This window comes from Saimiri boliviensis, chromosome 21 (assembly GCF_048565385.1).
Source record: "Saimiri boliviensis isolate mSaiBol1 chromosome 21, mSaiBol1.pri, whole genome shotgun sequence".
Classification (NCBI taxonomy): domain Eukaryota; kingdom Metazoa; phylum Chordata; class Mammalia; order Primates; family Cebidae; genus Saimiri; species Saimiri boliviensis.
Window position 1 is genome coordinate 1,834,939 of NC_133469.1, and position 15,152 is coordinate 1,850,090.

Here is a 15,152-nt window from a genome sequence, read left to right on the forward strand (position 1 = left end):
GTGTCTGTGGCATAACCTTGTGAATATACTAAAAACCACTGATTAGTGTATTTTAAAAGGGTGAATATTATGGTAAGACAATTATTTTTGAAATGTCAGGCCCAACAGTGGTTTACAGGAAACTCTACTGTTTCATTTATGCAAATACTTAAAAAATAAGCTCTGGTAAAGACATTTAAATAGGCCAAACAGGATGAGTGGGCACAGTGATATTTTATAGAAAAGCCGCTGACTACATGTCCGTTTACTGGAGTCAGGACCTGCTCTGGGCACCGAGAAGCAGCAGTGAACAAGAACAGCCGGCGGAGCACTTCACGTCCCGGACCTCGATTTGTTAGACTTCTTTTCTCTTCTCCTTTCCACTCTGTAATCTAAGTTCACTCAAGACTGCACTACATCCCCCAGTGCCAAAGCATGAAATTCTAGGTAAAGCCTCAGGCAACAGGTCGTCTTGATTGCTTAAAAAATTTCTGGGCACAAAGGATGAAAGTACTGTTGCAGGTGCGAAAGAAAATGAAATTCTAAACAATAAGCTTTTATAAACGAACTCTTCAGCTATGAATGACGATTACAAAAATCTTAGGCCAAGACAGGAGAATTGTTCGAGCCCAGGACTTTTGAGACCAGCTTGGGCAACAAGTGAGGCCCCGTCCCTATAAAATAAATTTTTTAAAAGTTTCAAAAATCTTGTCCTGGCTGGGTGCGTTGGCTCACACCTGTAATCCCAGCACTTTGGGAGGCCATGGCAGACGGATCACTTGATGTCAGGAGTCCAAGACCAGCCTGGCCAACATGGTGAGACCCCATCTCTACTAAAAATTAAAAAAAATTAGCCAGGCATGGTGGTGCATGCCTGTAATCCCAGCTACCTAGGAGGCTGAGAAAGGAGAATCACTTGAACCAGGAAGTTGGAGGTTAAAGTGAGCAGAGATGGTACCACTGCACTCCAGACTGCTGACAGAGCAAGACTCTATCGTTAAAAAAAAAAAAAAAAAAAAGACAGAAGGGTCTACATTTTAATAGGTTTCCGGTGTTTTGTTTCATAGACATGGGATCTCACTATGTTGCCCACGCTGGTCTCCAACTCCTGGGCTCAGGCGATCCTCCTGCCTCAGCCTCGGGAGGTGCTGGGATCACAGGCGCAAGCCACAGTGCCCCGCCCATCTCAATTTTTAATAGTTTCATAGCATGCCGCTGAAACATAGAACAGTATTACATGACAGTTCTGAGCACTCCACCTTCGTTATTTTCTGAAGTGGTTTCCGCAGGCCTTGATGTCAAGGAAGCTGGTTCTGCTATTGCTGATGCCCACGCTGCGTCACTCGCCTGAAACAAGGTGAGGAAAGTCATTAGCAGACAAAGCAAGAAAACAGCCGTGAGAAACAAATCCAAGCACGGGAGAAACCTACGACTTAAACGTCCCACTCTGAGTCCCTGGTAACGGAAAGGAAGGCCTATTTTTTTCTTGCTTTCTTTTTTTTTTTTTTTTTTTAAGAAACGGGGTCTCGTTCTGTCACCCAGGCTAGAGGGCAGAAGCACAATCACAGCTTATTGCAGCCTTGACCTCCCAAGCTGAAGCGATGCTCCCACCTCAGCCTCCTGAGTAGCTGGGACTGCAGGCATGTGCCACCACGCCCAGTTGATTTTTACATTTTTTGTAGAGAAGGGATCTCACTATGTTGCCCAGGTTCCTCTCAAACTCCTGGGCTCCAGCTATCCTCCCACCCCAGCCTCCCAAACTGCTGACATTATAGGGATGAGCCACAATGCCTGGTCTGTTCTTTTTTTTTTTTGATAACCATTTTTGGTAACTATTGACTGTGACAGTGCTAGTAAGTATGCGCAAATTATAATAGCAAAAAAACCCACAAAAACCAAAAAATAAGGTTTAACAACTTTTTTTTTTTTTTTTTTGAGATGGAGTTTCGCTCGTTACCCAGGCTGGAGTGCAATGGCGCGATCTCGGCTCACCGCAACCTCCGCCTCCCAGGTTCAGGCAATTCTCCTGCCTCAGCCTCCTGAGTAGCTGGGATTACAGGCATATGCCACCATGCCCAGCTAATTTTTTGTATTTTTAGTAGAGACGGGGTTTCACCATGTTGACCAGGATGGTCTCGATCTCTCGACCTCGTGATCCACCCGCCTCTGCCTCCCAAAGTGCTGGGATTACAGGCTTGAGCCACCGCGCCCGGCAGGTTTAACAACTTATATAACTTTATGTAGTTTTAAGTTGAAAATTAAAGAATAAGCTGGCCACAGTGGCTCACATCTGTAATCCCAGCACTTTGGGAGGCTGAGGCAGGCGGATCACCTGAGGTCAGGAGTTCGAGACCAGCCTGTCCAACATGGTGAAACCCCGTCTCTACTAAAAATACAAAAAAATTAGCTGGGCATGGTGGCACATGCCTGTAATCCCAGCTACTCGGGAGGCTGAGGCAGGAGAATCGCTTGAACTTGGGAGGTAGAGGTTGCAGTGAGCTGAGATTGTGCCAGTGCACTCCAGCCTGGGCGACACAGACTCCATATCAGAAAAAAAAAAAGAAAATTAAAGAATGGATTGAGCAAGAGTTCAACAAATCGTGCCCCTCAGTCAGTGGGACTTGGCAGAGGTAGGGTAGCTGGCAGAACATATGATGCTGTAAGACAGAGGTAGGCACATGTTACCTTAAAGGGATAAATAGTAAGCTGGGCATGGTGGCTCATGCCTGTAATCTCAGCACTTTGGGAGGCCAAGAGGGGCAGATCACCTGAGGTCAGGAGTTCAAGACCAGCCTGACCAACATGGAGAAACCCCATACTACTAAAAACACAAAATTAACCAGGTGTGGTGGTGCATGCCTGTAGTCCCAGCTACTCAGGAGGCTGAGGCAGGAGAATTGCTTGAACCTGGGAGGCAGAGGTTGCAGTGAGCTGAGATCACACCACTGCACTCCAGACTGGGTAACAAGAATGAAAACTCCATCTAAAAAAAAAAAAAAAGAAAAAAGAAAGGGCCAAATAATAAATATTGTGGCTCTATAGGCCTTACTTTCCTTAGATCTAAGTGATCTGAGGAAAGGCCATAGAAGTACAGTGGATTGCTGTCACTGCTGCTATCAGGTCATAAAGATGGAGACAGTGGTATTTAGAGCACTTACTGAAGACTTACTCTGTGCCAGGTACTAGTACTTACATCTATATTAGCTCATTCAATAGCTTTGAGATATACACTACACAAACAGCAGAGCTCGTGTGCTGAGAGTGAAACCCCTATTAAAAATGTCTTCTTTTTTTGGTCAGTTTCAGAGCTCTGAACTCAACTGTGGCACACTATTAGTAATAATTTCTCAGTTCTCCCTGGCAGTTAGATAAGACATGCAACGAAATTTCAGCTCACAGGACATAAGTAGGAGGATGGGAGCTCCCTCTAGACTTTTTCTGTAAAAAAAAAACAGGGCATTTGTGGCTGGGCGAGGTGACTCACAGCTGTAATCCCAGCACTTTGGGTGGTCAAGACAGGTGTATCACCTGAGGTCAGGAGTTCAAGACCAGCCTGGCCAATGTGGTAAAATCCCATCTCTACTAAAAATACAAAAATTAGCTGGGTGTGGTGGTGCATACCTGTAGTCCCAGCTACTCGGGAGACTGAGGCACAAGAATTGCTGGAACCCAAGAGGTAGAGATTACAACGAGCTGAGATCGCGCCATTGCACTCCAGCCTGGGTGACAAGAGCGAAACTCCATCTCAAAACAGAAACAAAAATTAGCTGGGTGTGGTGGTGCACACCTGTAGTCCCAGCTACTCAGGAGTCTGAGGCAGGAGAATCACTTGAATCCAGGGAGCGGAGGCTATAATGAGCCAACTTTGTGCCACTGCACTCCAGCCTGGGCAACAGGGCCAGATTCAGGGCATTTGCTCACAAGGATGCTTATCCTCTTCCTTTAAGGTGGGAGAGTCTTAAACTGGAGCAGCCGCTTTAGACCCTGAAGGGAAGCCACATGTTGAGAACAGCAAAGTCAGTCCATCAGTTCATGGCGGATAGCCTAATCTTGGAATTGCTGACCATGTCATTTCTCTCTTAAGTAGTTATGTTTCAAGATTTTTATTACAACAGCTTAGCCTACATCCTAGCATTTTAAATACATACCTTTGGAACTGTCAGAGGAAGCACACCTTAAAATGTGAAGCATAATACATACCTCAGGAGAAACATGAGAGGCAAAAAAATCTTCCTCCTTTGGTGGAGGGGACGAAGGTGGAACCACACAACTCTCAAGCCACAGCTAGAACAAAAAACGACACAGGGCTCAGCATGTCGTCTGGCCTGTAAAGGGTTTCATTTGATACCCTTCATTTCCCTTACAGAGACCTGTTTCCTAAAGATTGGCACCTTCCCTTCTTTTTATTTTTTTTAAATACGAAACGCTTCACGAATTTGCGTGTCATCCTTGGCAGGGGCCACGCTCATCTTCTCTGTATCGTTCCAATTTCAGCACATGTGCTGCCGAAGGAGCACGGCACTTCCCATTCTTATAAAATCAGTAGCATGCCTACAGGGGACCTCTGAGTGCGCGTTAGTAATCTATCATCCAGTAAATTTTGCTTCCAGACCTTGAGGAAGTCAAGTACCTCAAATACACAAATCATTTCTGAAAAGGAAAGATCAAGGACTTCATATCTAAATGCAGGTTCCAAATGATCATCAATCCTCATTTTTCATGGATTTCATATTTAGGAATTTCCCACTTGCTAAAATTTACTTTTAACCCCAAAATCAGTCCTCGTGGTGTTTTCAGTCATTGGGAGAATAGTGCAGCAAAAAATGAGTTCCCCGAGAAGCACGTTCCCAGTTGAGGCAGAACAAGACACACTCTGCCTTCTAGCTTCAGTTCTCATAAACAAACGTCCTTTCTGTAGTTTATTCGATGCTATGTCCTTCATGTTTCTGTGCTTTTTACTGAGGATGTCATTGTTTCAGGCGGCTCTCAAGTGCAGTACTGAAGGGCTAGCTAATGTTTGTTCCCATGAAGTACATGAAGGCTGTGATGTGCCTTATGGAGAAAATCCAGGTGTGAAATAAACTTCATTCAGGGCTGAGTTATACTCCTTGGCTGTGAGTTCAATATTCATGAGCCATCAATACATATTTAAAAAGGCATCTTTAAATAGAAACACATGTTAAATCAGGTTACGTATCGATCAGCTGACGAAAATGGGACCAGAAGCTCATAGGAACCTAATTCTTTATTTCTCCTAGGAGCAATGTTTCCGTATTCACTGATCCAGTGCTCATGCAGAACATAACTGTTTCAAATAATAATAACCTACTGTACATTATTTCCTTGTAAGACAACTCAGGTAGAAAAGTTTTATTATTCAGGATAAAAATCACTTTCTACTAAGCAAACATGTATCTAAAGGAAACAATCCCGCCTCCAGTGACTTACGTCAGTGCCGTGCTTCCGTGTTGCTTGGGAAGCGAGTGATCTGATTTTCTCCCTATAGAGCTGAGCAGCGCGACTGTTGTACTTGGCATTGGTGTCATTGGTGGCACACCCATGTTGATGAAAAAAGGAAGACTACAGAGAAAAGCATGCAGATTAATATTTTGGTAAAACTAGCTATGATACTTGCATTATAAAATGAAATAACTATTCCTCATTTGCCCAATAAACCACCTCTGTCATTGTGAAATTTATTTGGGGAGAAAGTTTCTTCTCAGGACTACTTTTAATTCATGAGCAATCAATTTCTTTTCTTTTCTTTTCTTTTCTTTTTTTTTTTTTTTTTTTTTTGGTGCCGTGACTTGGATATGTCTACTTTTTTTTTTTCCTTTTTTTTTTTAAGATGGAGTTTCACTGTGTTGGCCAGGCTGGTCTCAAACTCCTGACCTTGTGATCCGCCCGCCTCAGCCTCCCAAAGTGCCAGGAATACAGGCATGAGCCACCATGCCTGGTCACTTTTTTTTTTCTTTTTTTTTTTGAGACAGAGTCTTGCTCTATTACCCAGGCTGCAGTGCAGTAGCTCCATCTCGGTTCACTGCAACCTCCACTTCCTGGGCTCAAGTGATCCCACCACCTCAGCCTCCCAAGTAGCTGGGAGTAGAGGCGTGTGCCACCACACCACACCTGGCTAATTTTTGTATTTTTTGTAGAGATGGGGTCTCGCTATGTTGCCCAGGCTAGTCTTGAACTCCTGAGCTCAAGGGATCCACCTGCCTTGGCCTCACAAATTGCTGGGATTACAGGCGTGAGCCATTGCTCCTGATCCTTTTCTTTGTTTTTGAGATCGTCTGACTCTGTCATCCAGGCTGGAGTGTAGTGTGGCATGATCATAGTTCACTGCAGCCTCCAACTCCTGGATTCAAGCAATCCTCCCAGCTTGGCTTCCCAAAGTGCTGGGATTAGAAGTGTAAGCCACTACACCCAGTCCATAGTCAATCTCAATTTGGATTCTACTAAATCAGAATTTTTGACAAATTAGGAGCTACATTAACATTTACCTTTTTCAGCACTATTGTGTCATTAACAGAGACTACAGTATAGGTAAGATGATAAAACAAGTTGTTTTTTTTTTTTTTTTTTGAGGCGGAGTTTCGCTCGTTACCCAGGTTGGAGTGCAATGACGCGATCTCGGCTCACCGCAACCTCCGCCTCCCGGGTTCAGGCAATTCTCCTGCCTCAGCCTCCTGAGTAGCTGGGATTACAGGCACGTGCCGCCATGCCCAGCTAATTTTTTGTATTTTTAGTAGAGACGGGGTTTCACCTCGTTGACCAGGATGGTCTCGATCTCTTGAGCTCGTGATCCACCTGCCCCGGCCTCCCAAAGTGCTGGGATTACAGGCTTGAGCCACTGTGCCCGGCCAAAACAAGTATTTAAACAATTAGAAAAAATTGCTTTCACCCACTTCATGAGGATCCATGTATAGACATAAATTATAGAATTCAGATCTTAATTAAAACAGGTTTCCTAAAAACCCATACAAGTGATCCTTTTTTTTTTGAGACGGAGTTTCGCTCGTTACCCAGGCTGGAGTGCAATGGCGCGATCTCGGCTCACCGCAACCTCCGCCTCCTGGGTTCAAGCAATTCTGCCTCAGCCTCCTGAGTAGCTGGGATTACAGGCACGCGCCACCATGCCCAGCTAACTTTTGTATTTTTAGTAGAGACGGGGTTTCACCATGTTGATCAGGATGGTCTCGATCTCTTGACCTCGTGATCCACCTGCCTCGGCCTCCCAAAGTGCTGGGATTACAGGCGTGAGCCACCACGCCCGGCCAGTGATCCTTTTATTAACAGTTGACTAATAATGATATTGGTCACCCACATGTTCCAGCTCCTGTCCCAAGTGCTTTATGGGCATCATCTCATTCAGTCCTCACACCAACACTTCAGACAATCACTATTACTATCTACACTTTACAGAAGGGAAAAACGACGCACTCAGAGGTTCGATAACTTGCCCCAGGTCACATGGGAAGCGAAGGACAGAGTTAAGATTCAAATACAAAAAGGATGGTTCCAAGCCTGTAACTCACAGCTCCACTGGGTAAGCTGAATGACCAGTAATATAAGCCTTCCCTCACCATATCCCCTAACCCCTGCTGGCTTGAAATGAGAACGCAACTTTCTGGAGTTTGGAGTGACTCTGCAACCTTGGCAAGGCTTAGAAACAAAGACAGGTAAGTCAAACCAACAGTGCGAGGTTTAGGAACAACTCTGTAAACACCATGATAATGGGCAAAGGTTTCTAATAAGATGCTTGAGGCTGGGCACAGTGGTTCATGCCTGTAATCCCAGCACTTTAGAAAGCCAAGGCAGGAGGACTGCTTGAGGCCAAGAGTTTGAGACCAACCTGGGAACCAAAATGAGACCATGTCTCTACAAAAAAATAGAAAATTAATTTAAAAATTAATAAGAAACACTGGCCGGGTCCGGTGGCTCATGCCTGTAATCCCAGCATTTTGGGTGGCCGAAGTGAGCAGATCACTTGAGCCTAGGAGTTTGAGACTAGCCTGGCAACATCGCAAAATCCTGTCTCTACTAAAAATGTAAAAATGTCCCAGCTACTTGGGAGGCTGAGTGGGAGAATCACCTGAGCCCAGGAAGCTGAGGCTGGCTGCGGTGAGCCATGCTTCTGCCACTGCACTCCAGCCTAGGCAACAGGAGTGAGACTTCATCTCAAAAAAAAAAAAAGTCTGAAACAGCTAAGGCATATATTCTTTTTCTTTTTATCTTTTGAGACGGTCTTGCTCTGTTACCCAGACTGGCTAGCATGCAGTGGCACGGTGAACACTGCTCACTGCAGCCTCAGCCTCCTGGGCTCAAGTGATTCTCCTGCCTCAGACTCCCAGTGGCTGGGACTACAGGCATGCCCCACTATGCCTGGCTAATTAAAAAATGTTTTTGTAGACTTTGTTGTCCAGGCTGGTCTTGAACTCATGGGCTCAAGTGCTCCTCCTGCCTCAGCCTCCCAGAGTTCTGGGGCTACAGGTACGAGCCACCATGCATGGCCAGGCATACGTTTCTCATTAAGAGGGGCAAAAATTGTTTCTTAAAAAGTGAAAAAAAAAAAAAAAAAAAAACTTAGTTATTACAATGGTTTGTGGCCTTCCAGAGGTCGCCTCTACTTGACAAAACTGTATCCCTTAGTATTTAATTTCTCTCATTAGGGAAACATTAGATCCAATTTAAAGGGAAAATTATCTAATTAATTTTTCTGCTTAGGGACAATGATGAAAAAAGATTGAGAAACTAGCATTTCGAAAACTTCTATCTTAGACTTACAACTTTAACAATTTAATTGATATGCATATATGTGTGCATGTGTGTATACATATGCGTGTGTGTGTGTGTGTGTGTATAAAATTATTATCTTTTTTTTTGAGACACTGCAGCCTTGAACTTCTGGCCTCAAGTGATCCTCCCACCTCAGCCTCCTGAGTAGCTGAGACTACAGGCAGGGACTACCATGCCTTACTAATTTTTAAGTTTTTTTGTATAGATGAGGTCTTACTATGTTGCCCAGGCTGGTCTTATACTCCTGGACTCAAGTGTTCCTCTCACCTCAGCCTCCCAAAGTGTTGGACTTGCAGGCATGAGCCACCATGCTGGCCATAATTTTTATTTAAAATGTACAGAAATTTGATTTCTTATACTTTACCATATTAAGAAATGCCTAAAAGAATTCCATTCACTCAACCTACACCATTCTGGCCTGATAAGGAGGCTACCAGTGTTTTGCAAGATTTGGCTGGTTAGATTTGTAAGGCTGCCAGTTCAGTGCTTCAGATAATCGAATATATTGAATTTGTAAATAAAGTTTAAAGTGTCTAAAAATCCTTAATCAGGTTTGTAAATGGGGTTTAAGGAAATCTGTTCTTTTAAAACTATAAACTAAACAACACACAATATTAATATTTGTGTTTAGAAATTAACACACAATATTTGCTATATGTGAAGACGTGCAGAATGGGTTTTCTGGCTGGGCACGGTGGCTCACCCCTGTAATTCTAGTACTTCGGGAGGCCAAGGCGGGCAGATCATCTGAGGTCAGGAATTCAAGACTAGCCTGGCCAACATGGTGAAACCCCATCTCTACTAAAAATATCAAAAGACCCAGGCATGGTGGCATGTGCCTGTAGTCCCAGCTACTCAGGAGGCTGAGGCAGGAGAATCTCTTCAACCAGGGAGGCAGAGGTTGCAGTGAGGCGAGATGGCGCCACTGCACTCCAGCCTAGACAGCAGAGCCAGACTCCATCTCAAAAAAACAAAAACAGGCTGGGTGCGGTGGCTCACCCTTGTAATCCTAGCACTTTGGGAGGCCGAGGCGGGCGGATCACCTGAGGTCAGAAGTTCGAGACCACTCTGGCCCACATGGTTAAACCCTGACTCTAAAAACAAAACAAAATAAAACAAAAAGATTTTTTTTTTTAATTTGTAGATTTAAGAAGTTAAATGTTAATTCAAATACAAGTATTTTATCCTAAGCACAAAGTCACCCCAGATATTAAAAAAATATTGTCATAAAGAAGCCTCCAGTTTCTTCATGCCCTCACTTCCTGTGTTAATTTTCTTAAAGCACTTACCACTGCCTGTTGTTTTCCTGTGAACATACTTCTTTGATGACTCTCCGAAAGCCTCTGCCTCTAAGAGGGGATCTTGGTTATTTTAAATTATTTTTTAGAGATAAGGTCTCACTCCGTCACACAGGCTGGAGAGCAATAGTGCAATCTCAGCTCACTGCGACCTCTACCTTCCAGGCTCAAGAGATCCTCCCACCTCAGCCTCCCGAGTAGCTGGGCCTGCAGGTATGCAGCACCATGCTTTTCTAATCTGCGTATTTTTTGTAGAGATGGGGTTTTGCCATGTTGTCCAGGCTGCTCTTGTATTCACAGGCTCAAGGCGATCTGCCTGAACTCAAAGTTCTAGGATTACAACCATGAGCCACCACACCCAGAAGGGAACTTGTCTGTCTTTTTTTTTTTTTTTTTTTTTTTTTTGAGACGGAGTCTCGCTCTCGTTGCCCAGGCTGGAGTGCAATGGCGCGATCTCGGCTCACCGCAACCTCCGCCTCCTGGGTTCAGGCAATTCTCCTGCCTCAGCCTCCTGAGTAGCTGGGATTACAGGCACGCGCCACCATGCCCAGCTAATTTTTTGTATTTTTAGTAGAGACGGGGTTTCACCACGTTGACCAGGATGGTCTCGATCTCTTGACCTCGTGATCCACCCGCCTCGGCCTCCCAAAGTGCTGGGATTACAGGCTTGAGCCACCGCGCCCGGCCTGTTGTTGTTTTTTAGTAGAGATGGGGTTTCACCATGTTGGCCAGGCTGGTCTCAAACTCCTGACCTCAAGTGATCTGCCTGCCTTGGCCACCCAAAGTGCTGGGATTACAGGCGTGAACCACAGCGCCCGGCCTGTTTGGTTTTTCTAAATAGACAGTCTCGCCATGTTGCCTAGGGTGGTCTTGAACTCCTTGGGCTCCAGTGATCCTCCACTTTGGCCTCCCAAAGGGGTGGGATTCCAGGCATGAGCCACCACGCCTAGCCCGAACTTCTTTACTATTATAGCATAACAAGTATTTAAACAGGAAAGGAAACAACAAGTTTGAGACGAACTTACTGCATTGGCGTTTCCTCCAACTTGCATGCATCGCAACTGAAACCACGACCAGTTAGAATCCAACTCTGTAGATCTAAATGGAAAGAATATTACTAAACATTAATACTTTTATTCCCAGGATCAACATCACTGAGCTTTTGAGAACACGTTTTCCTTAAGCTTTAAGATACCAAAGAAGTCTAAGTTTGAGTCAACAAGGACCCACACTTTTGGGATGCTAAGATTCCAGACTGGATGGTGATTGGTGCAAGCAAGCCCTGGCTCCTCTAATCCTTCCTGGAATGCAGGGCACAGGGACATGACAAGTGTCACCAGGCTGTTGGAACAACATCAACTCTTTGCCTCCCAGCCTTGGTTGGATATGATTTAAAATTTGGTAATGTGTCTACTCAAAACAGATGCAATGTTTGGATGTTTTCAGGTTGGTGATCTATTTGTTCATTGTGATCCCACCAGAAGCTTGGAGGATGTTCATTCTCTTATCACCAGGTAGAAGAGACCTACCCAACAACACCACCAGCAGGAAGAGGAGAAAACACAAGATTTCACACTCCTGAAGTGAACGCCTCAAGCACTTCCTGCCCCTGCCATACCTTATGTCTGACTTATCTCCACTGTAAGATCAAATCAGAAACAAATAAAGGCAGTGACCATAGCCTCAATGATGCACATTCACCAAGGGGTCGACCATAAAGCAACAATGTTAGAATCTTTATACTGAATCCACAGAAATGAGCAAAAAGCAGAGGCTGTTATTCAGTAATAGCTTGCCCTACACTAACTGTAAAGGAATGTGGGTATTTTAGAATGGGTATGGGCAGAATTCCCTTTACAAAATGGGCAAGAAAGAAAGAAAAGAAGCTTCAGGTCTACCAAAACTTTCTTTTGTGCTGCCCTTACATTTACTCTTCCTTCCTTCCTTCCCTCCCTCCCTCCCTCCCTCTCTCCTTTCCTTCCTTCTCTCCCTCCCTCCCTCCTTTCTCTCTCTTTCTCCTCTCTCTCTCCCTTTCTCTCTTTCTTTCTGAGACAGGGTGTCACTCCATCACCCAGGAGTGGAGTGGTATGATCACAGCTCACTGAAGCCTCAACCAGGCTCAAGCAATCCTCCTGTCTCAGCCTCCCAAGTAGCTGGTAGCCACCATGCTTGGCTTTTTTTTCCCCCAATAGATAGGGTCTTGTTACGTTGCCCAAGCTGGTCTAGAACTCCTGGGCTCAAGCAATACTCCCACCTCAGCCTCTCGGTGTTGGGATCACAGGTGTAAGCCACCATGCCCAGTCAACCTTTTTTTTTTTTTTTTTTTTTTTTGAGACTGAGTCTCACTCTGTTGTCCAGGCTGGAGTGCAGTGGCACAACTTCAGGTCATTGTAACCTCTACCTCCTGGATTCAAGCAATTCTCGTGCCTCCGCCTCCCGGCGCAGCTGGGATTAGAGGCGTGCAGAACCACGCCAAGCTAATTTTTGTAATTTTAGTAAAGATGGGGTTTCACCATGTTGGCCAGGCTGGTCTCAAACTCCTGGCCTCAAGCAATACCCCTGCCTCAGTCGCCCAAAGTGCATATCATTATTAATCTAGAGCTTGACTTATAGACAAGCTCAGTAACAACTTCCCAGCAGCCCTTTGTTTATAAGTTGATTACTTCTATAAGGACAGGAACAGTGTTGCCTTTCTACACTAACACATAAAAAGTTTCAGCAGGGCGCGGTGGCTCAAGCCTGTAATCCCAGCACTTTGGGAGGCCAAGGCGGGTGGATCACAAGGTCAAGAGATCGAGACCATCTTGGTCAACATGGTGAAACCCAGTCTCTGCTAAAAATACAAAAAATTATCTGGGCATGGTGGCACGTGCCTGTAGTCCCAGCTACTTGGGAGGCTGAGGCAGGAGAATTGCCTGAACCCAGGAGGCGGAGGTTGCGGTGAGCCGAGATCGCGCCATTGCACTCCAGCCTGGGTAACAAGAGCAAAACTCCATCTCAAAAAAAAAAAAAAAAAAAAGTTTCTCCCCTGGTGTCTACTGAACTGGAGCCCAGATTCTGCTCTGACCAGCATCAACATGTTCTAGGGCTCGCTACGTGTCAGGCTGTATGGGATTCTCTTGCTCGCTCCTGCCAACATCCCATACTGCAGGTCCTAGTATTCTCACCTCCACTTTCAACAGAAGGAAGTAAGACATTTGGAGGTAAGGAACACACCTGGGGCCAGGAAGGGACAGCTCGGTTTTGGACCCCCGCCATCCCGGCTCCAGCATCCTCAGCCTTGGTCCCCACCTTGTCCTGACGCTGTCTCCTGCTCTGCCAGGCTGAGTCGGCCTCCCCGCAGGCCTCAGGAGTGAAGCACGAGCTCCCAGCCTGGCAGCTAAGACGCTCCACGATGTGACAAATCCTCTCCTTTCACCCTTATTTCTATTTATTTTCCTAGACGAAAGCTAGCTACAAAGCATTGTGCTTTTTCCTTCTCTATCTGAAGGTCCAAGTGCTGAGCTCAATTTTCCCTGCCTTGTCTCCATTATCCTTTTTTGTTGTTGTAGAGATGAGGTCTCACTATGTTGCCCAGGCTGGTCTTAAACTCCTGGGCTCAAGCTATCCTCCCACCTTGGCCTCCCAAAGTGCGGGGATTACAGGCACAAGCCACCGTGCCAAGCCTTGTCTCCATTATCAACATCTTTTTTTTTTTTTTTTTTTGAGACGGAGTTTCGCCCTTGTTACCCAGGCTGGAGTGCAATGGCGCGATCTCGGCTCACCGCAACCTCCGCCACCCAGGTTCAGGCAATTCTCCTGCCTCAGCCTCCTGGGTAGCTGGGATTACAGGCACGCGCCACCATGCCCAGATCATTTTTTGTATTTTTAGTAGAGACGGGGTTTCACCATGTTGACCAGGATGGTCTTGATCTCTTGACCTCATGATCCACCCGCCTTGGCCTCCCAAAGTGCTGGGATTACAGGCTTGAGCCACCGCGCCCGGCAACTTTGCCTAATTTTCTAACCAGAAGTGGGCACAGTACTTAGTTTCCTTGTCTCATGTAGAACTTTACAGTCTACTTATTTATGTTGTATTTAAGCCTGTGCCTAGTCCCATGTCAACAAGATGGATGAAGGGCTCCCATTCACCTCTACTAAGTTCATAAAACAGGTAACGGCAAACTTGAGTTGAAACAGAGCTAGAGGGGAGGAGCAGCCTGAAACATGGATATCCCAGCAATGGAGGTGAAAAGGGGCAGAGGTCAGTTCAGTCAGGTCCACTCTGGGAGCAGTCAGCTCCCCAAGCAGCCTGCCCTCTCCATATACTCCTAACGTGCCTTCCCCCTTTTGCTTGGCAAAAGCCATAGTTTATAAATTATTTTCCTATGTAAAATTATTGACTTGAAATTCTAGTTAAAAAAAAAAAACCTCCACTTCAATAAGCATACCACCCATGCCACACAGGTGACAGTGATCATGCCTGGAAAATTCGCATGGGCGTGCGCACGTGTGTGTGTGTGTGTGTGTGTGTGTGTGTGTGTGTGTCTGGCAGTGGGAGGGGAAGAAGAGGGGAAAAGTATTCTAGAGGAAGGACCTTATATACTTTGGGACTGCTTGGATTTTCTCCCAATTAGCTAGTGTTTTTTATTTTTGGAGGCAGGGTCTTGCTCTGTCACCTAGAGTGAAGTAAAGTGGAGAGATCATAGCTCACTGCAGCCTCAAACTCCAGGCTCAGCCAGGCACTGTGGCTCATGCCTGTAGTCTCAGTACTTTGGGAGGCTGAGCAGGTAGATCACACGAGGTCAGTGTTAGAGACAAGCTGTGTTGCCTCAGAAAACCCCCTCCACGCAGGCTGACCGCAGGCCCCTCTGACTGCCCTGCCGCTGCACCCCTGAACCCCTAACTAGGCACCACATCAAGGCTGCCAGACATGTGGCAATCAAGCAAAACCTGATTACAGCCATCCTGGCAGCTCAAGGGAGGACAGGGAAAACATATGTTGGTTATCCATACTTGTAAATTCCTGTCTGACACATATCTGTAAAAAAATCCTGGTTTCTGTCTTATTTTTTAAAGACTACCGCCACAAAAGTC

The 15,152-nt window shown here is 45.6% G+C and overlaps 1 protein-coding gene and 1 non-coding gene across 2 annotated transcripts in view; both read right to left on the reverse strand.

Annotated features, from left to right (window-relative positions):
- Nucleotides 1–15,152, reverse strand: part of ARFGAP3 (ARF GTPase activating protein 3) — a 67,910-nt gene that overhangs the window by 36,005 nt on the left and 16,753 nt on the right. The window contains exons 3-6 of the mRNA XM_039462984.2: nucleotides 11,102–11,174; nucleotides 5,428–5,559; nucleotides 4,180–4,263; nucleotides 1,239–1,326 (exon numbers count right to left, since the gene is read on the reverse strand). Of these exons, the coding sequence (XP_039318918.2) occupies nucleotides 1,239–1,326; nucleotides 4,180–4,263; nucleotides 5,428–5,559; nucleotides 11,102–11,174 (377 nt within the window). The remainder of the gene's footprint in view (nucleotides 1–1,238; nucleotides 1,327–4,179; nucleotides 4,264–5,427; nucleotides 5,560–11,101; nucleotides 11,175–15,152) is intronic.
- LOC120361513 (U6 spliceosomal RNA) lies at nucleotides 4,392–4,496 on the reverse strand. Its single transcript, XR_005577697.1, has one exon. It is a non-coding gene; the product is annotated as a U6 spliceosomal RNA (small nuclear RNA).